Raw genomic sequence first — 25040 nt, forward strand, 5'->3', positions numbered from 1 at the left:
TACTGTACTGTTAAGTTCATATGGAGCAAGCTGGCGTTGAATCAAACTACTCACTGCAGTCCAGTCTCTTAAATTCCCTAATGCGCAGCTTTTTTGTGTGCAAATTGCAGTTAAATCATATGATCAAATCACAATTCAAATCAACCTACCAAAGGTGTCAAATGAATTACAGTCAAATCAAAAGTGTAACGGAGGTGGTTTAGGGTATCGAGGTAAGGGAACTAAATATCCTAAAACTGTCTTGGTGAATCATGTTCATTTATATTTTATACTATCCCTTTTACTGAACTCAATTCGTTTATTTCGATTGGCAGTACAATGTCTGTGCAATAGCCCATTTCTGAGTTGATTGATAATATTGTGGCGACCTCTATTGGTCAAGATGAAGTACTTAATATGTGCCCCAAAACCATATCATGAACTCCACAGTGATGTCATGAAATTGAGAGCAATGTGTAATGTTGAACATTGTTTTAAATAGGGAGTTATTTAAACTTGTGAGTCTTTTTCCTATCATAGTCTGACAATAAATATGTGAATAGCTTAATAGCTTAATATGAGAAGTATTGTATCCTATAATGAATCTCCTCCAAATAGACATGGCACACATTAATTGATTAAACACTATACAACCCTTCAAGAGCATTTAGGCCTAGCATTCACCTGCAAGATATTCAAATGTATATGTTTATTCATGTTTTATCATCCCATAATCTATCTCACATCAGCCAGGTCAGAGACACTAATTCTGTCTTTTCTACTACTGTATAATAATGATTAAATGATAGTATTTAAATGATTGAGTGACTTTTATGGACATAAATGACATTGCCACCGACCACCCAAGACGCCGGCCCGTGGCCATAACACTCGTAATGGCCAATGAATTAGAAGAGACTGGTCACTTAAGCCAGACAAACAGCTATTCTATCCAACCATTGTTTAGCTCGAAAAAGAATGCCCTCCTTTATTCAATTCTCAACCAATCAGCATTTCGTGTTCATCACTAATTCATGATATCGCAGAGGGGAGTGACGCAGCTATTAGAGATAGGCGATCCCACGCCTCTATTAAATGTTCAGGAATTCCATTTTCTACCCGTAGAGATATCATTTCAAATCAATAACGAACGATATAGTGGGTTTATATATGAGGATAGATGTCGAATCACTACTTTCAATTTTGATGCCGCTTACATTGGAGATTGCGTTACACCCGGAGGACTAGATGCGATAGCCAGGACGAGATATGCCGCAGCCGAAATCCCGTAAAATCGCCATCCTCGGATACAGATCCGTAGGTAGGTAACGTTTTAACATTATTTATAAATGATGACACAAGATGGGGATTTGAGGTGTGAGCCTTTGCGCTGTAGGTATGGAGCCCATCGGATAGCGGATAACGCCTCCTATAATGGACATCTATTATAGGGAGTATCATTTATCACGCGACATTAATCAACCAGCGCGCGTCCAGGTGATACGCGGCCTAGTCGCTGTCGAACTAGATAGTAGTCTACATTACAAGGCGTTGTTTTACATTTGTTTCCTAATCTGTCGAGCTATGCTAATTAAAAAGTCTGTTACTCTAGTAAAGCGTGTTCAGCTGGTTGACAAGAAGCCATAGCCTAGACGGTATACGCATACAGGCCTATATTCTGGCCTAATCTAGATTTGGATATTGAGTTATTGCAGTATTAGTGTAGTTATTACATAGTTCGGCCAACACTTGCTGTGTTGGATACAGAACAGTGCACCAAGATGTGCTTGCAGATGGTGCACGTCAGAAAAATCATCAGAATAATTCTGATGCCCTACTCATTCAGCTTTGATGACATTCCAACAAAGCATTGTCTAACAAGTGACTTTAGGGGGTGGGTCAAATATTACTCGTGACAATATTTTTTTGTTCTTTTTTTCTTGCAGGAAAGTCCTCATTGACAATTCAGTTTGTGGAAGGCCAGTTTGTTGACTCGTATGACCCAACGATAGAAAACAGTAAGTGCCTTTAGGAATACAGATTTTTCTGTCATACTGCCCCAACCCCCACCCCAACCACCCTACACACTTAACGTCATGGTAAATATGGTCTGCCTATCTGAATAGCCGTTAGCAGTATCCTGTATTCTTGAGCAGGCACAACTCAAGCCTCCTCTCAGGTGTGGGGTCTGTCTCATCTATAAATAGCCTTTGGTTAGCATAAAGTGAAGTGTCAGCATTACCAGCAGGGAGTCGCTGCAGGCGAAACAATCCTGTACTCCTGCTGCTCTTCTAAACACCATATGGGGAATGTACTGTATGCCCTTCATCTCTAGGGAGCTTTTGACATGTAAATGTTTTGAGGGAATAGGCCTAGTGACATCCATTTTGTTTGAGGTTTACCCGTGAAGTGAAGAAATGTTTTTTCTACCGTTGAAAAAGTTCTGTCAGACGTTCTGTGTGATGGACATTTATCTCCCATCTTTTTTCGACAGCATTTACAAAAATGATCACAATAAATGGACAAGATTACCATCTGCAGTTGGTAGACACAGCGGGACAGGTATGATTGTATGTCACAAGGATTTTACTGTGGGGTAAAACAGTTTACTCAACCCCACATAAGTCTAGCTTAGAGATTCATGGCACGATGTCATACACTCATTTCACCCCATCTCTTCCTCTCCCCCAGGATGAATACTCCATTTTCCCTCAGACGTACTCCATAGATATCAACGGTTACATTCTGGTCTACTCAGTTACATCCAATAAAAGGTCAGTTTTAATGTACAGTACACCTTTTATGAACATAATTGCATAGCAATGGCTACAGTGACTGGACTGCACATGGTTGAGTGTATGTAAACTGCTGTTTTTCTCTTGTCCAGTTTTGAAGTAGTACAGGTTATCTATGAAAAATTGTTGGATATGGTGGGCAAAGTTCAGTGAGTATCTCCTACTGTATTTCCCTCATGAATTATAATGGACACTGACATTTGGAGCTCTGGGACACTGTACATACATTATACAACATGCTTTTTACTCTTCTTTCACCACAGAGTACCAATTATGTTGGTGGGAAATAAAAATGACTTACACATGGAGCGGTATGTTACCTACATATTCACACATTTAATATTTCTCAGTGACATCAGAATATTCATGTCAACTCACACCCTAGTAGTAGTGTCCATGGGTCAGCCAAGGCCAACATTACAGGTCCATCCTGCATAAAAGTGTTGATGAAGCTGACAGGAATGATGTCTGACTGGTTTGATGTTCCTGTTTCTCAGGGTAATCAGTTGTGAAGAGGGGAAAGCTTTGGCTGATTCCTGGAATGCTGCCTTCATGGAATCTTCTGCTAAAGAGAACCAGGTGCCCATAACAATAAAATGATCTATCACCCTTAGTAGTATCCGTACTCCCCTGCAGGGGGCAGGTGTCCCCCATAGGGGAGTGTTCACTTTAGGTCAAAGGTGTCTTAAGGTTTCATTGTTTATTGTGTACATGTAAAGGTCTATAAAAACCTATACTTCATACAGTAAATGCTTTATAAATTAGATTAATTACCAATATATGTTTTACTACTGTATGTGAATAGAATAGTGTAGGTTCTCAAACGTGTGTCAGACAATGATGGGTAGGGGAGTAATGTGTATGGTGGGGGAGTGTGGTGTCTTATCTAAGTGTGTGTGTGCGTGTGCATGTGCGTGTGTGTGCGTGTGCGTGTGCGTGTCCTCTCACTCAGACGGCCGTGGAGGTGTTCAAGAGGATGATCCTGGAGGCGGAGAAGATTGACAGCGGTGTGCAACCAGGAAAGACGTCCTGCTCCATGATGTAGAGTCAGCCGCCCAATCAGCACACTGGACACTGCACTGGGATATCCCGTTACTTGAAGGCTACCTGCCAGTCCTCCTCCACATCAACTCTTCTTATTAACACCATTATTTATCAATATTTCCTTTTGTCATTATTGTTTTTTTCAGTTTGTTTTACGAAAGGTCGAGTGAGTGGCTGTCTACTGTCATACTGTACATCTCCCACAATCCACCTCTCCATCACCACCATGTCCGTGATCAGCACTGATGCAAAAAACAGAACCTCATATAGATGTATCAGAACAAATGTCTTGCCATGCAACGGAACAGTAACAGAACTTATCTATAGGTTCAGAAGTCAGCTATAGGTTCGCATTGCGTATCGGTTTCATGAAGGCAACCAACCCCTCTCTGTTTAAAGGATGTTTATGTTTCATTGGTGATTTATTTCTCCTACACAGGAGACATCTAAACCTCATCACCTGCCACTCTGTGTCGTTGTTACCCCATACCACCCAGATATTTAGGAAATGGCCCAATAAACGATGATATTTCTTCTGATACATCTCTAGCTGTTTTGTCCCTCAAGTATACAGCTCTTTTTCTACTTCGATTCCACATAACCACCTCTTTGTCAGATAGTTTGTTTTCATAGCAGTTATTTGTCAGCCAAAAATCTGCATCCATTTTCTAATGTTGAAAATGTTGTACAAATGTTTTTGATTGTAATCATTAAAAAGTGATTATGTAATTCAGTCTTGTGAGTTGTGTCATTTATCCAGTGATGATTCATTTTGCTTTGTTCAGATTTAAAAAAAAATACAGTATATCAAGAGTTCTTCTGAACAGTGGGGTGTCGTGACATGAACACTTTTGAGCCTTGAGAAAAGGGGTCGTAAGAATAGTCCACAAATGTAGATTTCCAGGAAATCTTGTTTTTACTATAAAGATTGACAATGTATTTGACAACACATAGGAAAGAAACGTTTACATTACGTTTCAACAATGCTTCTCTCTTCTGTCTTCACTGGTCCGAGCCTATCACAGTAGAAGGTCTAGAATGTGTTGCACTTGTCAGTATCACAGCACTTTGCATTGATGTAGGAGTTGGTTTGCAACATTTTGCAATCCGCCATGCTAATGCACCTCTGGAAATGGCCATCTTTAGAAAAGAAAATATCTTGTCACGTCAGCAAACAACGAAACAGTGGATTAACCTTTTCCTGGCATGTTTTTAGTTTGTAACCGGACGTTGTGTCTCGTTACCTAAGCATCTGAATGTACAGTATTTAGCCAATATGCAGTGGCCTATGGTAGGTACTGTACTATATAGTGCAGGGGAGGCCGGTGGAGGTTGATATCGGAGGACGGGCTCATTGTAATACATGGAATGGAATGAGGAATGGTATCAAACACGAGAGGGGGAGAGGGTGATCCACCCTGGGGACTGTACTCATTGTAATGCATTACAATGAGTCCGTCCTGCGATTTCTACCTCCACCAGCCTCCACCAATCTAGCGGTGGAATACTTACAGGGGGATGTGAGGAACCTGGCGGCGATGCACCCAACCTTATTGGATGGACATGTTTCCACTGTCAGGTGACAGGTTCCACCGGCTCTGGCTGGAACGCAACGATGGCAGTCCAGTGCCTCACCTGCATCACAGGTGTTAGATGGTCTCTGCTGTGATAGATGGTTTCTGCACTGCTACAGTGTTTTCTCAATCTCGGTGTCTTCAATAAAGACCACTATGTACAGTATAACAAGACCACTATGATAGGAGACCACTAGACGCTAATATGATTTCTATGAGTAGGCCTATTGTCTTCACACATCACATGACTCTTGGGATGTATTTGATATCACATGACAAGACACATCAGATGCTCATTATCTCATCAGAGATCAGCTGAAAACCAGATGTAGAGAAGTCACTGACTAACAGAGAGAGTGCCTGCACCACAGGAGTTGAAGGGTTAGTAACAGCGAGTGTGTATTTAGTGGTGAATCAGTGACAGACTTACCACTTGTAAACACAAGGACCAGAGCCAAGGCCAATACTAGCACCTTCATGGTTCTGCTTTTTGTTAAAACCTGAAATGAGAGAACCAGGTATAGTAGACTATTTTGTCTGTGAAGTAAACCTTGGTGGTATGAAAGGTATCATATTGTAAAATAAACATGGTTTGAACTCGTATTGTGAATGAATTTTGAGCTGTGACACATTCAGCTCCTAATCACAACCCCTGTTTGATTGCTGAAAAGAATTGCTATTGAATTAGTTCCTCAATGACTGTTTTGACATAGAATAAAATAGATGATGATCCATCCATACATCAAATCAACCTAGAGCACACTAAACACACAAGCTGTCAGCCACTTAGGAACTTTACTAAAATATAAAAAGCTGAATACTATTCAGCATTTAACAAAGGTGAAATCAAGGTTCAAGTGTAACTTACTTCTCCAGTGCTGGGCTGATGATAAATGTGTTGTAATCGTCAACTTCCCCGTGTTTTATACCGCCAGGTTATTTGCTCAGTCAAATCAACTTTCCTTCCTGGCATAAGACATTTCTCCCACCCACTTTACAAATAGAGACCCTCAGTTCAGAAAGGGAAGGAATGTTTCTCAACTCCCTGCTATTGACCTGGATTGTGTAATTATGGCATCCACCTTTTGTGATTCACTTGTCCCCTATATCTCTGTAGGTCTATTGTAAATATTACATCATTCATTAGGGACTTCACCCACTGAAATAAAGGTTTGAATAATGGTGCACATATTGTCTCACTATAATTTTTGACTTGCTTGAACTGGTAATGGTTGCTGTATGTCTGTATGTGAACTGTTGTAAGGTTGAATACCTCCAGTTCAGTACTCTTTAAAGTGTGAACAAGACATTTCCCAAACATGTCATGCAAGGTAAACTGTGAAAAATTGATGTGATTGTGAATGATATTTGAACAACAGGTTTCCTGTCTGTCCATTCTCCTGCCTCCACCTGCCCAACCTTTGTTTATTTGTCTCTTTATGTTGCAGCCTATTGACCCCCCTGCGTATACCTTTTCTAAGCCTTCCCTCTGTCCTCTTCTCCTCTGTCTCCTCTATCTCTTCCCTCCATCTTCCTTCAGCATGTCCACTGCTTGTTATTCCTGGTTTACCCTGTTGTTATTCTGTTACCATTCTCAACCGTGTCTCTCTCCATTTGCCCTCCCTGTTGTGTTTATTTTGTTCCTCCATCTCCCATCCTCTGTGCACTGCACCCACACCCCTAACCAGGCACTAGCCAGCCTGCGACCCCTGCTCACCGCAACACCACCCCTTAAAACCCAATCAAAGCAGAATCGTTCCCCCCCATCTATTGTTTTGTCCCCTCCTAAGCCAAAGTCCAATATCAGCAGTGCCAAATGTAAGGGAAACTGTCCATGTGGCAGAATGTCTAAACCCTCCATTGTAGTGCCTTTGTTGCATCAGCCTCGCGATACCGCCGCTCTCCCTATTGACCATATATATCGGGGTGTCCAAATTTTTCCACTCTCACACTGTGGGACTAGTTTGGACAACATCTATTGGAAAAATGTCGCAGTACTCAGGCAAGGTGAGTACCCTAACTAGATGTTTGGAGCAGCCATCTTGGTATACCCCTCCCAATTTGGATATGAGCACCTAAGGACATGTGTACTTCTGGACTGTGCTCCTGTGACTGGGGTGGGACTCAAACCCAGAAAAAGCCTGCACAATGAGTAATGCTATTTTTGCAGATCCATTCCATGGCTGACGTTTACAGTAGCTATTGTAGAGTTTAGGATTTGTTATATCAATGTGGCAAACATATCACACCCAACCTCCATCCACTTGATAGCCTCCCTAGTTCTTTTTGTCAGAGAAAATGGCTTCTCAGTGCCAAACACACTCCTCTCACAGATTAGGGTGATTCCTCTCGATTGATCACATTGTATTATGTTTGTTTGTTTGTTTGTGTGTGTGTGTGTGATCAGATCGTGTTCTATGAGGGGAAATGTTTCACTGGAAGGAAACTGGAGATTTGCGGTGACTGCGATAACTTCCAGGACCGTGGTTTCATGAACAGGGTCAACTCCATCCAAGTGGAGAGCGGGGCCTTCATCTGCTTCGACCACCCTGACTTCAAGGGCCAACAGTACATCCTGGAGCATGGAGAGTACCCCGAGTTCCAGCGCTGGAACGCCCACAATGACCACATGGGCTCCTGCAAGCCTATTAGAATGGTGAGGGTTAACAGCCACATCAGGGAATTAAACAGTAGGAATGGGAGCTGGAGGGGCAACAGAGTGGCTCCCACGCCAGTCTGGCTAGGGCATTGGGGGCATGACATACTGGCACATAAAGGCACAACCTGACTAGTAGAAAGCACTGACTAGTAAAAAGTATTGACACAGGCAGGAATGCACCAAATGGCTGAAATGAAGCGTAGACGTTTGGTCTTTGTGTGTGTGTGCATGTGTGTGTGCGTGTGTGTGCGCATGTCTGTGTGTATGTTTTTGCATCGATTGTTTGGGCATTTTGTCAAAAGACTACAAGAGACAAAAGGACAGATCACATATTCAATGTGAGACTGAAAGAATGACAGAAAGAAACAATAACAAGGTCCAGTTGAATGAATCATATGCACTCAAACATTCCTGGAACAGTAAGTCTTAGTGATGTCACATTGTGTTTATACTTGACATGTTAGGAAATAGAGGAGAAATTAGAGCAGAAAGGAAGGATACCTTCACCCATCATGGATGGTTATTTAATCAGGGAGTGAGCCTTTCATTCATTTTATTTCATTCATTGATCGAAGACCTCTTTGTTGAAAAATTTGATTGTTTTTCCTGATTGTGTTCCATAATGTTCATTTTGTATGATGTACGGTTGGAAATTGTGTGTACTGTATGCAGGGCTCCCTTGTAAAAAAGAGACCTTGGTCTCAAAGGGACTTGAGCTGCCAAAATAAAGGCTAAGTACAAATTCATTCGTTTCATTTCAACAGCATGGCGAGCACTACAGGATGGAGCTGTTTGAGGCCCCTAACTTCACTGGCCAGTGTGTTGAGCTGTGTGACGACGTCCCCTTCCTGCAGGGGCGTGGCCTGACCAAGAACTGCATCAACTCCCTCAAAGTCTACGGAGACGGAGCGTACGTATCTCTGAAATGGCTCGGATATTTAGTTGTGCAACATTTTCTGTTTTGATTTTGGTCCCATGTAACATAAAGTGATGCTGAAACGTACATATTTACATACATATATAGGTACAGTGTAATTCATCCTCCTAAAGACCTCTTTATCCCCACTACCCCGCTGTACAAGTTTCTCTACTGTAAAAAAAAAAAGAAAGAGAAAAAAAAAAGAATTTTTTCCTTCTTCTAGCATTCTGACTGCCTATGGCCCCTGGTCCTACCATAGATTACTTTTTCTTATGATGACTTATGGATAGATGATTCACTTACTTAAACAAATGTATTTGTTGTAAGTCGCTTTGGATAAAGGCGTCTGCTAAATGACATAAATGTAAATGTAAATGTAATTACAGTGTGCTGTAGGAACATAGTGTTACATACTGTAGTACTGTTTACAGTAAACCACAATAGTGTGACACGGTGAAATGGCAGACACTTTTAACAGTCTCCCACTTTGTCCTCCTTTGTTCCCTCTGTCCCGACCCTCCTCCCTCCTCTGCCTCCCAGCTGGGTGCTGTATGAAGAGCCCAACTTCCGTGGGCGCATGTACATCGTGGAGAGAGGAGACTACTGCACCCACATGGAGTGGCAGGCCCAGAATGCCAACATCCAGTCCATTCGCAGGGTCTCCAACTACTTTTAAACCATGCCCAATGCGTTGTCCCACATGGTCAGACCATACACAGGGCGGTCAAACTAGATTAACATCATACAGGCATGGAATCTGTCTTTTATCTCAAATCAAGGTTGTAAAATAATAAAAGAGGAACAAAAATATTTTATCATATGCTTGTCTATTTATTTTTTTATTTATTTTTTATGAATTGAAGGTTGAAATAAAGCAGCAACAAATATACAAACATTTTCAATGTTATTTGTTTGCATTGAACAAGGACACACATTTTCTGTATCAAAATGGGTTCCCCCTACACACACAATCAGGATTATGCTATTCTTTCTGGAGCTCGGCTACAAGACCTATGTTAAGCACATCATCCTCTGTACAAGTAATTAGAAACCGTACATCTAGTAGTAGATACATACATACACACACATTATTTCAGTAATATACACACACACACGCACGCACGCACGCACGCACGCACGCACGCACACACACACACAAACACACACACACATGACCTTTTACTGGCATGCTTTTTCACATGGATCTCCACTGTATCATACAACTCTCTTGTGGGAGTAGGTTACTTTTCATATATTATCTTGGGTAGATATTGTCTCTTTGTTGTAAGTCGCTTTGGATAAAGGCGTCTGCTAAATGCCATATATGTAATGTAAAATGTCTCTGACAGAGCCCATGTCACATGGAGCGTTACTACCACCTAGTGTTGTCTACTGATCATCCTGGTAGAGGAATAGTTGTCTCCTACGGGGACATGTGAGCCTGCAAACCAATGTTGAATTTCAGAATTGGTTACAATTTGGTTAGGGTTAAAGGTCAGGGTTAGGATTCATGGTTTGTAGGCCCAGTGTGTCCCTCTGAGGCTTCCCCTAATGTCTTTGATGGGGAACTACATTGTCAAAGCCTCTAGCCTCAATACAATGCACCTGGGTACTTTCTCCCAATGTATAAGCTACTGTACATTTCATTTCAATGATTCTCTAACAACACGGCAGGCCTTGGGTATATTAACCTAGTCCCCAAACTTAGTCAATCGACCCTCTTTTCTTGTCTTGTTTTCTTGTGTAAAATATGCACATAACAACATAAACAAAATAATATTTTCATTCTCTATGTGACCAAGATGTTTGTAGGCTAAAGGTAGTGAGGCAAGCAGCAGGGTCAATACCGAGAGCAGCTGTTATTGATTCTAACCAGATTGCCTTCTTTGATCTTCGTTATATTTCAAGGTATTTTGTTGTGGTCCATCTGTCTCTTATCTTTTATCAGGATGTCCGTCAGGTGGTCTCAGGATTCCGTGAGTTGAACCTTTGACCAGCGCTCTCATACTTTCTCCTCCAGTTGCCATGACAATACATGAGCACATCTGTCTTTACCTAGTTTTTCTGTTGGACTATATTGAATTACCGGGTCAATATAGTAATAGAGTAATAAGGAAATGCTTTGTCTCAGGTTACACTGAAAGCCCATGCCACTCTCACATGTCCCTAGATCAGTGCTTATAGCCCAGCTGAGCTACAGCTGATTTTCTTTAAAGACGTTCCAGGCATAAAGACGTACAGGCCTTGCTGTGTTTCCTTTTGGCTGATAAGAGAGTTCTTTATCTATGCATTTAATGTAACATCATCACTCTACATATAAAGTTAGACAGGAGGTTCACTGTTCTATAAATTACTGGCTAAATGCCAAGACCTGAGGCTATCCAGATGACAGGGTACAGATTAGAGAATATAGAACATAAAATAGCCCAGAGAAAAAATAAATGTTTTCTGAAGAAAGCCTACTGGCTGCTGAAACAAAGCCTGCTGAAATAATTCAGCAGCTGCAACTAATTATTCAGTACATTTGAATATTAAATAATTTCAGAAGCCTACACTTTGGAGATATAGCCAAAACGACAGTGATTTGTGAATTTGCTATTAAGAATATCTCTCTGATATTTCCCAGTTATAACAGCCCATCATCTTCCACAGTGTCGCGCTAAGGTCATCCCCAAGCTGCCTGAATTCCCCCCTTTGTGTTTACACATCCGGGTTTCCCTAGTTGCAGCCCATTCCCCATTTAGTAGCCATTTTGGACACAGATCAGCAACATGCATGTAAACCCCGACCTCCCGACGCAGTGGTGCTATTTAGTTCAGTAACCTCGATAAAGGCCGCTAACCTTTTTCCACCGGTTCCTACAAAAGATTTCGATTCGAATTTGGACCCAACTCCGCTGAAAAACGGTGCACTTCTTAATGCACAGGGGTTATTGAACGTTTCAGTCTTTTTTAACCCCTTGCAACATTGTTGCGCCGCGGTTACAGACACGCGCGGCTGGATGGACCGCGGAGGCCTGTGGTTGTTCTGATGGTGGACTGATGTTGGGACAACCTCCGTTTTAAATGATCGCCACGGAAAAAGGAGAAAGTCTTCCCTGTCGTTTATTTATAAGAGAACATGTCTTTTTCATGGCTGACTTGTTCACTTCTTCTCGGAACTTTGTGTGCAGGTAAGCGTAAGCAGCCCGCGTCCATTAGATGAAACGGCAACTGTTACAATGTATTCAGTGAACACCTTCAAAACAAGTCATTGTTACATTACACGTTAAATGTCCATGGGAACGGAACTTAATTATTTGGATGTTGATTGTAGGCTCTACCTGAAATGATCAAATGTGTCCTATCCAACTCTAAACACTGTTGGAAATGTTTCCATTCCCGTGCATCTTTATATTGCAACAATTACTAGTTCCTCCTCAGTATGATTCTTACTGTTATGTTGTAGCCACAGTTTGCTTTAGGCTACGAATGATTTGAGCCATGTCTTCCATATAGCCTTATGAATGTGATCTACAAACATCAGTTCCTACATTCTTATTGATTTCCGCATGTGTCTTTGTACTGAAACGAATAGACCGCAGCTGCATCAACATCCTAGTGAAACCCTCAATCCCAGTGTTGGAGCGCTCTGTTTTGATTTCAGTGACCGACTCTATACAAGAACCTCATAAAAATGTATTACTTGAAATAGAGGATGTTTTGTAGAAACGAATCCAAATGACTAATGTGCTTACTAACTCGTTCCTGGTTTTAGGGTTATGATTGTCAGCCCACTAGATAAATAAGCAAATTGAGGTTAGTGTTTCACATCTCAGTTTCTAAACCTGGGGTGTTGACATATATTAGTGTTGGTCAAAGTGTACAACAACAACAACAACAGGATACCACGTGAAATTGAGCATGAGCTTTGTTTTCCTTTGTTTGGCAATTTTTCAGGAATGCACTAGGCCCACTATAATGCCCCCCCCCCCCCCCCCCCTCTCTCTCTCTCTCTGACATAAGTGCACCCTCTCCTCTCATCATCTGTTTTGCTTTGGTAAAGTCATTAAAATGGATCCTGGTTGTTTTCATAAAAGCATTGTGCACCCTTGTATTTTATGTTTATAGTGTGTAACTGTAGCTGTCCATTATTATTTGTCATTGCACTTATTGTGTAATGCCTTACAGGGCAGATTAGGACTGCAGTATCGTAAGCTGCTTCTCCAGAATCCATGTTGTGGTTTAGGCTTCTGTGATTGTGACAGAGGGGGTTGGGGGATGATCTAGTAGTAAAAGTCCTCTGATCATGTGACCACTAATATCAGCAATGCCATCACAGTTCAATGGAGCGTGTATCCCATAGCAGCTTTGGCTGTTTTTGTTGTATTAAATGGTTGGTTGCTTCCCTACATGGCACATTCAAATAATTGTATTCTGTATTCTGAATTGTATTCTGCTGAATTAATTTTGAATAGCCTATAATGTGTGTGTGTGTGTGTGTGTAATGCATGGAGTGTGTAGGGGGTAACATTGGGGGGATGGGCAACCTCCTAAAGGCAGGGATTTAAAGAGACAGGCATTATTTTTCCAGTGAACAAAGATCGGGAATGTATAGGCTAAATTGTGTCCAAGCGTTATTTTGATGATATTCACAAATTATCTTTAATCATAGCCTTTAAATGTGCATTGTTGATTACATTTACTACACAATTTGGCATAGATAAAGTTAGTCACAATGAAGAGTAAAACCATATAAATGAATAAAACCTCAATTGACTTTAAGACATTGAAAAACGCTGCAGGTTTCAGTTCTCCATCGCTGAGGTAAATATTGTACATAATAACTCCAAATGTACCCAAACTTACCACTTCTAGTCCTTTCACCCCTTTAATAGTCTACTACTGACTGACCTGAAGCTTCTTATCTGTGTTTCCAGATGTGCACTAGTCAACTAGTTAAGGAGTGTACTGTAAGGTTGTTATCTAAATAGAAAAAACACACCATTGCCATTAATATGGTGGCTGATGTCTTTACCCAGCATATCAAGTTGCTAATCTAGAAGGTTCATCATTTGCTTATTAGGTCTCTGTTAATCTTCTAAGCAGTTAGGTGTGACAATGAACTACCAGAACTCTGTCACGTATGATATTATAACTGTCACTCAGTGATGTAATTAATGAAACCCAAAGGAATCCCTTTACTGTGGAGGGCTCCACGTTGGCTACCTGCCAAAGCAATAGTGGAAAAATGCTCAAGGAGGGCTTGTTTTGTAAAGTGCTGCATAGTAACAAATGGGCCTAGATCAATCTCGACAATGGCCACTTTTCATGTCCGCAATCGGATTACAATTCATTTCCCGGGCCGGCTTGAGAGTTGGAATGAAATTTGACCTTTTGTCTCTGCTGCCTCGTTGTCTCCCTTCAGCATCGACCCTTGGAGAAGCAGAGACCAGGGAGTGTGTGTACTACAATGACAACTGGAGGACAGAGAGGACCAACCAGAGTGGCTTTGAGAGGTGCGAGGGGGACAAGGACAAGCGGCTGCACTGTTACTCCTCCTGGCTCAACGTCTCAGGGACCATCAAGCTGGTGAAGAAGGGCTGCTGGCTGGACGACTTCAACTGCTATGACAGGTCGCTGTTCCACTTGAGAGGGCTTTCATTACTGTACTATACATTAGCCCGGCTGTCAATCCATTTATATGGTTTTGGGGGTGCGTGATATGCCAATGGTGAATTTTGTTGATGGATACAAGTAACGTTTCAGAGAACTGAACCATTTAGGAAGGACATTTTAGTTTGGGGGCTTTGTAATATTGATGGGATTTGGAAATTGATGGAGAGCTGTGCCTCCTGTCCCTTCAGGCAGGAGTGTGTGTCGATGGAGGAGAACCCTCAGGTATTCTTCTGCTGCTGTGAGGGGAACTACTGCAACGAGAGGTTCACCCACCTCCCTGACCTCATTGGCAATGGCAATCGTGGTGAGTTGCGACCCGTGACGCATTACAATGATGGATGGGGACTTGTCATATGTTTAAAAAATAGGCTTTTGCCTCTCATTGTTTTAGGCATCTGTCATATTTTCCATTATCACTCTGGTTAGTGCTAGTTGGCGGTGTACTGCCATTGTGTGGCTAGTTTATCCCAGTATGATTGACCAACAGTGTATCAGGGTTCTCCCCAAACAATGTAAAAGTGGGACTATGTAAACATTTCAAGGCAAATTAAACTATATATTCATTTTTACATTAATTAATGCGAGTCGGGGAGAACCCTGTGTGTGATGCAGAAGAGTAATAGCACACGGTTCTATCCTTTATTACGTTAACACCGACACTAACATTTGTTTTATTTGATCTCCTCCGCAGTGAAAATCCGCCCCCCTCCTAAAGTGCCCTCTCTCCTCAACATCCTGGTGTACTCTCTGCTTCCCCTGTGTGTCCTCTCTCTGGCCCTGGTGCTAGCCCTGTGGATGTACCGCCATCGCAAACCTCCCTACGGCCATGTGGACCTCGGCGAGGTCGCTACCTTACCCTACACTGCTATACATTTAGTGCACTATTTTAGCGTAGTGACTTGATTCCGTAGTTTTGAGTGCAGTAGTAAAACATAACGGTGGGGTTATACAAGTCATGGATACTTATCAGTAATGCCATGCTATATTCATAATATTACCCTGTAGGGTTGTCGAGGAATATTGTTGTAAGGTTTTAATTTTCCCATTTCTGTCTCTCAGGATCCTGGTCCAACCCCACCCTCACCTATGTTGGGCCTTAAACCTCTGCAGTTACTGGAAATCAAAGCTAGGGGCCGCTTTGGTTGTGTGTGGAAGGCCCAGCTGATGAGTGAATATGTTGCTGTGAAGATCTTCCCTGTTCAGGTGAGTGGGTGTTCTATTCAGAGTGCTTGTGAGTCTCGAGTGAAACGCAGTTTCTAATTCAGACACAGTCCAGAATGAACGCTTCATCAATCGTTACCAGGGGGAACACTTTTGTCCTTGCACAGGTTTTTTTATTATGATCAGGACACAACTGACACTGACACTTAATGCATATGTCTTACTTGTTGTGTCCCTGCAGGATAAGCAGTCATGGACGAATGAGAGAGACATCTTCCTGACTCCTGGGATGAGGCACGAGAACCTGCTCCGCTACATCGCAGCTGAGAAACACGGAACGAACCTGGAGACCGAGCTGTGGCTCATTATGGAGTTTCATGAAAGGGTGAGCATCATTTACCAAGAATCAATCTTTCAATCTAAGGATACATCCCAATTGTGTTGTCATGTTGTGGCCTCAAGTTTTACTGTTGTTTTTCCAACCTACACTATTGGCCAGAAGCACATGGTGAGACTGTGTAAGTTCCACTGTGCTTGCTGTCCATGCATATATTCTCAACGCAACAATGGGTCTCTGTGTGATTGTGTGAGCAGGGCTCCTTGACAGACCATCTGAAGGGAAGCTCTGTGACCTGGAATGAGATGTGTCACATTTCTGAGACCATGGCCCGTGGACTGGCTTACCTCCACGAGGACACCCCCATCTACAAAGGAGAAGGCCCCAAACCCACCATCGCACACAGGTAGTGACCACTTTAGAAGATGTGATCTTCATAATACCTGTCCTCTTTAACCCAGGACTGATCAGTGTCAAATCAGATATCTATGTTTGTTTTCACAGATAAGTATTATTTTCTGTCTCATATATTGCTTCTATGCTGACTGACACTGCCCTCTTGTGGTGTGTATACTGTAGTCTATTATTCACGGTTTCCATGGGTCCTTGAAATCCTTGAAAGATTGTGAATTTGAGAAAAAAAAAAAAGGTACCGTGATGTTTTTGCTCTGCAACATGTTTTGTGTTGTTAAGCTGGTGCTAATGAAATAAACGAGGAGTCACTTAGCTCTTAACTAACTCTCTGTCTGTATCGCTCAACTTACACGATATATTGTTTTGTTGTGCTGTGTTAGCGAATGCAAGAGGCCATGTAGTCTGCCATCACTGTAACACAGCACAATTGTGAAGTGTTCACACATTCAAGCCTCTCTCTCTCTCTCTTTAATTGTTGTCTGTGAGCTTCTGTAAAGCCTCATTATAAAAATTCTCAGTGTTGTAACAGTAATTAACCTTGATCCGTGTCTCAAACTATGCCGTGTTGGGTCCTTGAATTTGAGGGAATTGGGCCTGGAAAGTCCTTGAAAAGTCCTTGAATTTGATGTTTAAGCAGCTGTGGGAACCCTGATTATTCCATTCATAACATTGAATTCTACAGTCTAATGAGAGTACAACTTGAGATGGGTTCTCCAGATTGTAAACCTCAGATGGTAAACCTCAGACAAATAAGGGCATTTAAGGACTCGATATACCTGTTCTAGTTATGAATATGTAATAGCATCCTCACTCCTTTTTCAAATGTGTTCTCAAGGGACTTCAAGAGCAAGAATGTGATGCTTAAAGATGATCTGAGTGCAGTCATTGGAGACTTTGGGCTGGCTGTCCGGTTTGAGCCAGGAAAGCCTCCAGGAGATACCCACGGCCAGGTATTCATCACTTCAGCATGTATTTGTGTGTTCTAACTCCACACACACATACACACATACACACACACACACACACACACACACACACACACACACACACACACACACACACACACACACATACACTCACACACACTATCACTCTTGCATTGTTTGTCAGGTGGGCACAAGGCGCTACATGGCCCCAGAGGTGCTTGAAGGAGCCATCAACTTCCAGCGGGACTCGTTCCTGAGGATAGACATGTATGCCATGGGACTGGTGCTGTGGGAGCTGGTGTCTCGTTGCTCAGCCATAGATGGTGAGTCAGCAGGTCCTACTCAGGACTCTTACCTCTGTTATAAACAGATTTATCAAACCTATGAATTCAGTCTCTCATTTGAGTCCTTCTAGACTTTCAAGGGCTCAATTGAATTGACGTTTTTAAATATCAGGATCATTGCCATGGCTCAGTGACTGACTAGCTATACATTTGGTCCCAGTTTGTCCATTTTCAAATGAATCTAAATTACATTTAAAATGAGCTATTGTATCTTTATCACTACTAAACTACTAGTAGCCTACCCTCCATCCAGTTTTGTATCGTCACGTCTGTTGACAGTTGTTGGCCTTGTTTCAGGTGCTGTTGGGGAATACATGCTACCGTTTGAGGAGGAAATAGGTCAGCATCCATCCCTGGAGGACTTGCAAGATGTTGTTGTACACAAGAAGATGCGTCCAGTCTTCAAGGACCTCTGGCTCAAACATCCTGTGAGTAACAGAGTATTAAAAGTGACTGTATTTACAGGGGCACGGCCAGGGTGTAGGATTTGTTCACCTATGTCTTATAATTGTGATTGACTGATATATCAGATAAGTCTGGCTTAATTTAAAAAATCGTATTTGTGCAACTATTGTGGCCGGCAGCCATAGTTTGAATGTTTTTATGTTTTACTTCCTTTAACCCCCTGTTCTCTTTCTGTTTGTCTGTCTCTCTGATTGATTGGCTCCAGGGTTTGAACCAGCTGTGCGAGACCATAGAGGAATGCTGGGACAACGACGCAGAGGCCCGACTGTCAGCAGGCTGCGTAGAGGAGCGCATCTCCCAGATCGCCAGGACAACCCATAGCACTACCTCAGACAGCCCCGTCTCCATAGTGACATCGGTCACCAACGAGGACCTACCTCCCAAAGAGTCCAGTACCTGAGTATGATATCACAAAAGCAAAACAATTGACAGTGACTTTCGAGCTCCTGACTATACCCAAACTCAGCGGATCTCCGTCAATATATTGTCTAAACAACTTGAATGCAGCTGCTATTTTTATCTTGATATTGGTATTTTTTTTATGTTTTCTGTGTTGTTTTTTTTTTGTATCAAGTCGATTTTACTAATACATCCATCTGCTGTAGTTTTAAATGAGAAACAATAACAGAAATAAGCTATATGATGGACATCTCGAAGACATTCACGTGTCAATTCTTAAATTCTGTCAATACCTCATGTATTTTATGTTACTCTATTTTTATTACCTCACATGTTCGTCTGGTCAAGATTGTCTGCAGCCAAACAAAACAAACCGTTCTCCAAACGTTGGACGATATGCACCTTGGAGGAGTCTGGAGACTGCTAGACACGATTTATGATCCTCAAGGGATGAAGCTTCTATTTTTTCCTCTGTATTTTCCCTCTTTTTGCTGTGAAGGCCTCAAAAGACAGTTGGTGACAGAAGCAGGAGTAATAGTCACACAGCATTTATTATGAGCGGGGCAAGATGGGAGCTAAGCAATTGCATTTGATGATTGGACTTCGAAGAGCCCAGACAAAATACTATTTTTGTCTGTGTGGAACTACCTCTCAGGTATCCAGTATATAGGAACATTTTCTACACTTTTAGAGCCAAGCTGTCTAGTTATGTTGGACAATATTCCTGGATTTTTATTAGAGATAGAGTTACTCCTTTGCCAATATTGGCATTGCTGAATGCGATCTGGAATTGCAATGTTACATATTCATGATTTTATTTTGTGTGTTTGTTTGTATGTGTGAATGAGGGACAGGAATAGACAGTGAGAGAGAGAGAGTGACAGAATTGTTTTTTCAACAGCCATGGGTGAGTTTCTGGAATACTATGTAGCTAACATGGCACTTTAATACTTTTAACAACCCGGCCTCACAGCAGCGAGTGAGTAACAATTGTTAAATCAATGATTGACCGTCTGTGTGTGAACAAACAAAATTGTTCAATGAAGCTCTTTGCTGTGCTAGGGGCAGTCTGGCCTTTGTCCCAGGAATTAAGTACCATGCTAGCCTCAAAGCTTTCGTGAATCTTGACCCAGAATAGTGAACAAATATTTCATTTTATCCTCTTGAGGGCCATACTTGAGTTTGCTACAAGTCTGTGTTTATTGGTCTTTCCTCAGTAGACTCGCACACAAGTCTATGATACCTCAGTGATCTTATATCATGCAAGGTGAACGCAATGGTTGCCTTTGTCTAAAATGCAATGCCATACCATACCATAACATTGAATGTCCTCAATGCTGCTGTAACTACTCAAGGATAGATGTACATGTACTCTTTGTTTATGCTGACAACTCTCCATGATGTGAAGCGAATCAGACAACTACGAAAGTCCTCAACTGCTTAAAAGGGATGTACCACCTTTTAAAAATGTTTTTCCTGATTTGGACCTGACCATGGTTGTAGTTGATTAGCCCAGCCAGTTTTTAGTTACATATTTTGCTTTTTTAGATACTGAGTAGTCACATTTTCGATTAATTCAGAAAATGTCAAATACCCTACAGTTACTCCAAACTAACTAATATAATTACAGAATAACCCTCTGAAGACAATGTCTGCATTACATTTCTGTAAAGTCACTTTACTATGCTGTAATCCACTTAAGTATTTTGTTACCATGACAGCGAAAATGCAAAGGTATGTTACAGTGCAAGTAAAAATAATAAGAAAAAGAATATTTTCTTGGGATTCTCTCATAATGAGTTGGATGGAGTGTCTTCAAGGGGTTTTCGACATATTTCCAGAACGAAGGGGACAAATATGACTTCAGTATCTAAGGAAGTAACATATGTAACTCAACTGTTTGGGCTAATCAACTACAGCCAAGGTCCAGACCAACCAGGAAAACATTTGCAAGAAGTGGAACATCCCTTTAACTCCTCCTGACCTCAGAAATTCTGACAAGTACCTCAGGCTTTTATATATATATATATATATACATATATATATTATATATCTCCGTTTTGTTGTGTATTATTATGTTTAGTCGTTGATATATTTTATTGCAGGTTTGCCTGTCAATGGAGATTTTTTTTAACAGAGCCTGACCAGTTGTGCAGAAGGTGTTGTTCAAACCTAGAGAGAAGTGGCATAGTCTTGTAAATATCTGTACACAGTTGCCAAACACTGATTTTATACAGTTTTCTGGGCATTATTGTTTTCATTTCATGTGAATGAAAAGGGACTTTCACTTTAATCTTCTGTATTTAAGAATGAACTTGTCATTATCTGTGATTTTACGAAGTGTTTTCTATAGAATTTTCTAAATGTGGTTGTGTTACTGATTTATATGATATTGTATCAGTTGCTCTGGGTCAGAAGCTATGTAGCTAGCACTTACATTAGGATGGTTCGTAGAGTGTGTTGCTGTATTGACTTTAAGCAAAAAAAAGAAAAAAAAAAGAAAAGAAGGAGATTGTTGGGTGTTATCAATGACCCTCCCCATTCTCAAATTGCCAGTATGATCAGTATTACCTCAACATTATTAATCTGCTTAAATTGTAATCCATTTATTCATAGCTCAGCCAAGTTTTGACGATGCATCATTTGTGTGGATTTATTTGTTTTTTCCCCCCCCAAGACACTGTTATGTTCCATGTTCTGTAGCAGCTGCTTCTTTTCTACCACGCTGACTAGATAATAATATTTACCATGTTCCCATATCTCTCTATGGTCTATCAGGACAAAGAGTAAATAAATGTTCATCCACAGTTTTGAAAGTGAATTTGTTGAACACACAAATTGGCTCAACAAGTTCAGAGTGGTGGCTTCTGTGGTCTCTATGGGTCAAGCAATATATAGTATGTAGCAATAGTCATATTATGGTTTTATTCATAAGCTCAGTTGTGAAAAAACATCAACTAATGTCTGATGTCTTCTCATGTTGTGCCTGATAACAACGGTCACGTGTTAGAGTGAAATACAATACGATCAGTTGCTTTTGTTAATGCAGTCTTAGTTACATCCAGCCTTTCTGTACAGAAGCCAATTACCTCAAGCTGTACCTTGCTATTAATAACACACTCACTAACATTGAGAAAATCTCTATTTGAAAAGTACCAAGTATTGTGTGTGTGTGTGTATATGTATATATACAATATCATATATATATATATATATATATATATATATAATATATATATATATATATATATATATATATATAATATACACACACACACACACACACTACTTGACAATGTAAAGGTCTCTTCCTTTTCATGTTTTGAATCCTGTGAGAATCCCCATTTAATTTACAGTTGATGATTGTTCATTTGTTGGTATGATTGTGAAGTGATGTCCCCTGTTTGAGTGAGTTTGTGTCTGTGTGTCACTGGCTATAATAAAGTATGTATGTCATGTTTTTACCTGTGAGCTGAAACATTTAGAAATGGAAACCAGATGGGTGTATTCTCATCTTTTTTGTATATTGAAATAAAACGAAACACCAATTAACCATTTACATGTATCTATGCATTTTCATTGATTTAATTGTCATTATCCTCAGACCTGTAGTAAAGCCTTTTAGGTTGAGTAGGAGTAGAGCATCATCAGTAGTATTACACAAACCGACAATGTTATAAAATGTTTCACTGTTTGTTCCCGAAAGAGTACCATAGTATTTGATGAACAAGCTATTGCATGGGTTTACTGGAAGTTTTATAAACAGTTTGTAACTCCCCCGGTGTAGCAGTCATCTCTGGCATAGGTATTGTGGCTGTTGTTCTCACAACACTAGATGGCAATGTTGAGATTTTAGTCAAAATACATGCATAGGCTTCGGTTGGTTACAGTCGGATACGATGTGTGGATTTGAATATAGGTTTGAAAAATGTATTCAGTATTTAAACAATACATTTTAACATTAAATACGTCCTTCGCATTTACTAACAAGAATAATTAGTCTAGGAGGGCTTCAATATAATAATAGATCAGTAATAAATGCATTATAATAAACTAGGGTCCCCGCATCCCCTGAGCCAGTCAAAAGTTGCATACAGCGTCACGTGACGGGAGGCAAGCATAGTAAACGGTGATTGAGTTGTGAGCGGATAGAAACTTCGCCAGTCCCTCAAAAATTCACAACTCATTGTTGTCTCACCGAAGGATATTTTTTTTTTTCTTATTTGGAATATATAAAGGAACATTTTCTTGTGAATTTGTTTGCAATGTCACTGAACTATAAATCAGGTGAGTTTGTTTTGGATGATTTTGTACAAGAGTCTCTACTGGCGCTCTAGCGAGGTGACATGCCAGCAAGGCAGTTTACGTAGATTCCCCGTGGCGGGGAGGTTAGTCAAAGGCTTAGTCAATACTTGAGCAGTGTACATTAGAATTATGAATCGTATGTCGGGTAGGAAAATATCATTTTCATAAGAGTTTTGAACCTGAGAATTGTGTTAGGCAGAACAACCGTTATATGGGCGTCATCAAAACAAAATATCTAATTTGAGCATAGGTCCAGTAGCAGCCTATACATTTTAGAATCATTCTCCAGACGATCACATAATTTGAATAATCTGAATGCTTACAGGCCTACGACATATCACTGCATTTCTCGTTGCATTGTGCTTAGTGATACATGTTAAATTACATTGCACTATCAATCTATAACAGATCTTTTTTCATGTTGCAGTTAGTACATTTCCTCCTTCCAAGTAATTTCCTTGATTTATTGAAAATATTCTCTGGAATAAACCTGCAGCACTCTTTATGCATTCACACATATTGACTTATTAACCAGTCATGAACATCTGTTGTAATCTGGTGCTCATGATTTTCCTCCTCAATGCTGTCTCTGTCTGTCAGGGCCAGCTGTCCTGGGTCTGGAGGAGAGTGAACTCAGAGGCTAACCTGGCCTGGGGCACTCAGGGAAGAGTGGGCACAAGGCGGCACCAGCACGAGGAGTGACTGCTGGGATGTTACGGAAAAGCAGCAGCAACAGTGGTGGTGGGAATAACCGCTCCCAGGGTCCGTCACGCCTCTCCAACCCCCATACTGGGTCCGTGTCGGCTGGCTCCACTAAGACCTGGGACATGGGTCGGAGCTCCAAGAACTTGAACCCTCTCAGTAGTATGGGGCTGGGGTCCCATGTGGTAGGTGCCCCAGGGGTGGACCCGGACTACGTTATGCAGCTGGTGAGCGATGTACGCAGGTTTGCAGACGTATTGCTCAACCTCAAGGACGCCTTCCATTCAAAAGGTGAGTAGCTCTCAAGTAAGGTTTTTGGTGAATAGGCTTACACCATGCCACGCGTTCTAAGAAAACGTCTGTGTGCTGGTGAAGTCCTGTTGAAGGAATAAGAACTAGCCTAGTCTAGTGCCAATCTGAAACCCAATAAAGTAAGATTGTTTGCAGTTTGTGTACGCTTCTTCTATTCTTCTTTCATGATTTTGAATGTCATCTTGGTGCATGCAGCAGGTAAACACAAGCCCAGATGTCTGGTTGTTATAGTACCAGTCAGAACTAGGCGCACCTGTGGACTGTCAGCTTATAGAGGGGCTGATGGCCTCTCTGCTGACACGTTAGCGTTCACCCTGTCCGCTGGGTCACTGACTCACACACACACACACACACACACACACACACACACACACACACACACACACACACACACACACACACACACACACACACACACACACACAGCCCTAGCTCCCGGTCTGTCTGTGAATGGGAGTGGGTTGTTTTTCCCATTCCTCTCAGTGGAGGAGTGCGGTTGCCCTCCTCTCTGTCTGAGTGTTGCAGATGAGTCCCGGCTTGTGTCGTGCTGAGTGTTGCGCTGAGCCGTCACAGAAACATTTGGGGTATTTGCCTCCCCATAAAGAATGACTCCCCTCATTCAGGGTCGGGGTGGGATCACTCCTGTATGACCTGTGGTATCTTTGGCTGTTTGTCTTCCGTCATCTGGGTGACATGTGTGTTATTGTTATTTTCTGTGTCTATGATATCCACTAAGGAGATCAGCTGAACTGGGCATTAGTCACTCCATGATCTGCACCATGTTTCTGGGTCTAGTCTATACTGAAATTGCCCTTTTCAAAACCTATTTTAAATAGTTATCCCTCTTAACCAATCAACAATGTATTATTCTATATTCTGTTATTTTCTCTCTCTCCAGTCCACTCTGTCTATCTTCCCAGCACCTCCTAAGTTGGTTGGTGGGTTTAAACCTTAACCAGGTGTCTCAGAACCCACTGAAAGGCCACTGTTTTCAGTTGGGAGTAGAGTGATGGAAATATGCCACAAGGCGCCTTAGATTTTGTGTTTT

The 25040-nt window shown here is 41.4% G+C and overlaps 4 protein-coding genes across 4 annotated transcripts in view; all 4 read left to right on the forward strand.

Annotated features, from left to right (window-relative positions):
* Window positions 1-1123: 1123 nt before the first annotated feature.
* LOC310818743 (GTP-binding protein Rheb-like) lies at window positions 1124-4471 on the forward strand. The gene is made up of 8 exons (XM_083689770.1): window positions 1124-1300; window positions 1926-1997; window positions 2474-2541; window positions 2671-2753; window positions 2867-2923; window positions 3038-3085; window positions 3272-3353; window positions 3727-4471. Exons 1-8 carry the CDS (start codon window positions 1249-1251, stop codon window positions 3817-3819), a joined length of 555 nt encoding a protein of 184 aa, XP_083545896.1. The 5' UTR covers window positions 1124-1248; the 3' UTR covers window positions 3820-4471.
* A 2880-nt stretch (window positions 4472-7351) lies between these two features.
* LOC310818681 (gamma-crystallin N-A-like) lies at window positions 7352-9646 on the forward strand (the record flags this gene model as incomplete). Its single annotated transcript, XM_083689687.1, has 4 exons — window positions 7352-7399; window positions 7800-8048; window positions 8816-8961; window positions 9511-9646. The coding sequence occupies exons 1-4, from the start codon at window positions 7379-7381 to the stop codon at window positions 9644-9646; spliced, it is 552 nt and encodes a 183-aa protein (XP_083545813.1). The 5' UTR covers window positions 7352-7378.
* A 2444-nt stretch (window positions 9647-12090) lies between these two features.
* Window positions 12091-18674, forward strand: LOC310819405 (activin receptor type-2B-like; the record flags this gene model as incomplete). The annotated part of the gene is made up of 11 exons (XM_083690687.1): window positions 12091-12142; window positions 14377-14584; window positions 14816-14931; window positions 15319-15470; window positions 15687-15830; window positions 16030-16173; window positions 16383-16531; window positions 17375-17489; window positions 17650-17788; window positions 18107-18237; window positions 18480-18674. 11 exons carry the CDS (start codon window positions 12091-12093, stop codon window positions 18672-18674), a joined length of 1545 nt encoding a protein of 514 aa, XP_083546813.1.
* Window positions 18675-22843: 4169 nt separating this feature from the next.
* The window catches only part of LOC310819140 (rho GTPase-activating protein 29-like), a 28191-nt gene continuing 25994 nt past the window's right edge, over window positions 22844-25040 (forward strand). The window contains exons 1-2 of the mRNA XM_083690379.1: window positions 22844-22960; window positions 23579-23971. Of these exons, the coding sequence (XP_083546505.1) occupies window positions 23689-23971 (283 nt within the window). The 5' untranslated portion in view covers window positions 22844-22960; window positions 23579-23688. The remainder of the gene's footprint in view (window positions 22961-23578; window positions 23972-25040) is intronic.

The sequence above is a fragment of the Argentina silus genome (assembly GCF_951799395.1).
Source record: "Argentina silus genome assembly, chromosome: 18".
Taxonomy (NCBI): domain Eukaryota; kingdom Metazoa; phylum Chordata; class Actinopteri; order Argentiniformes; family Argentinidae; genus Argentina; species Argentina silus.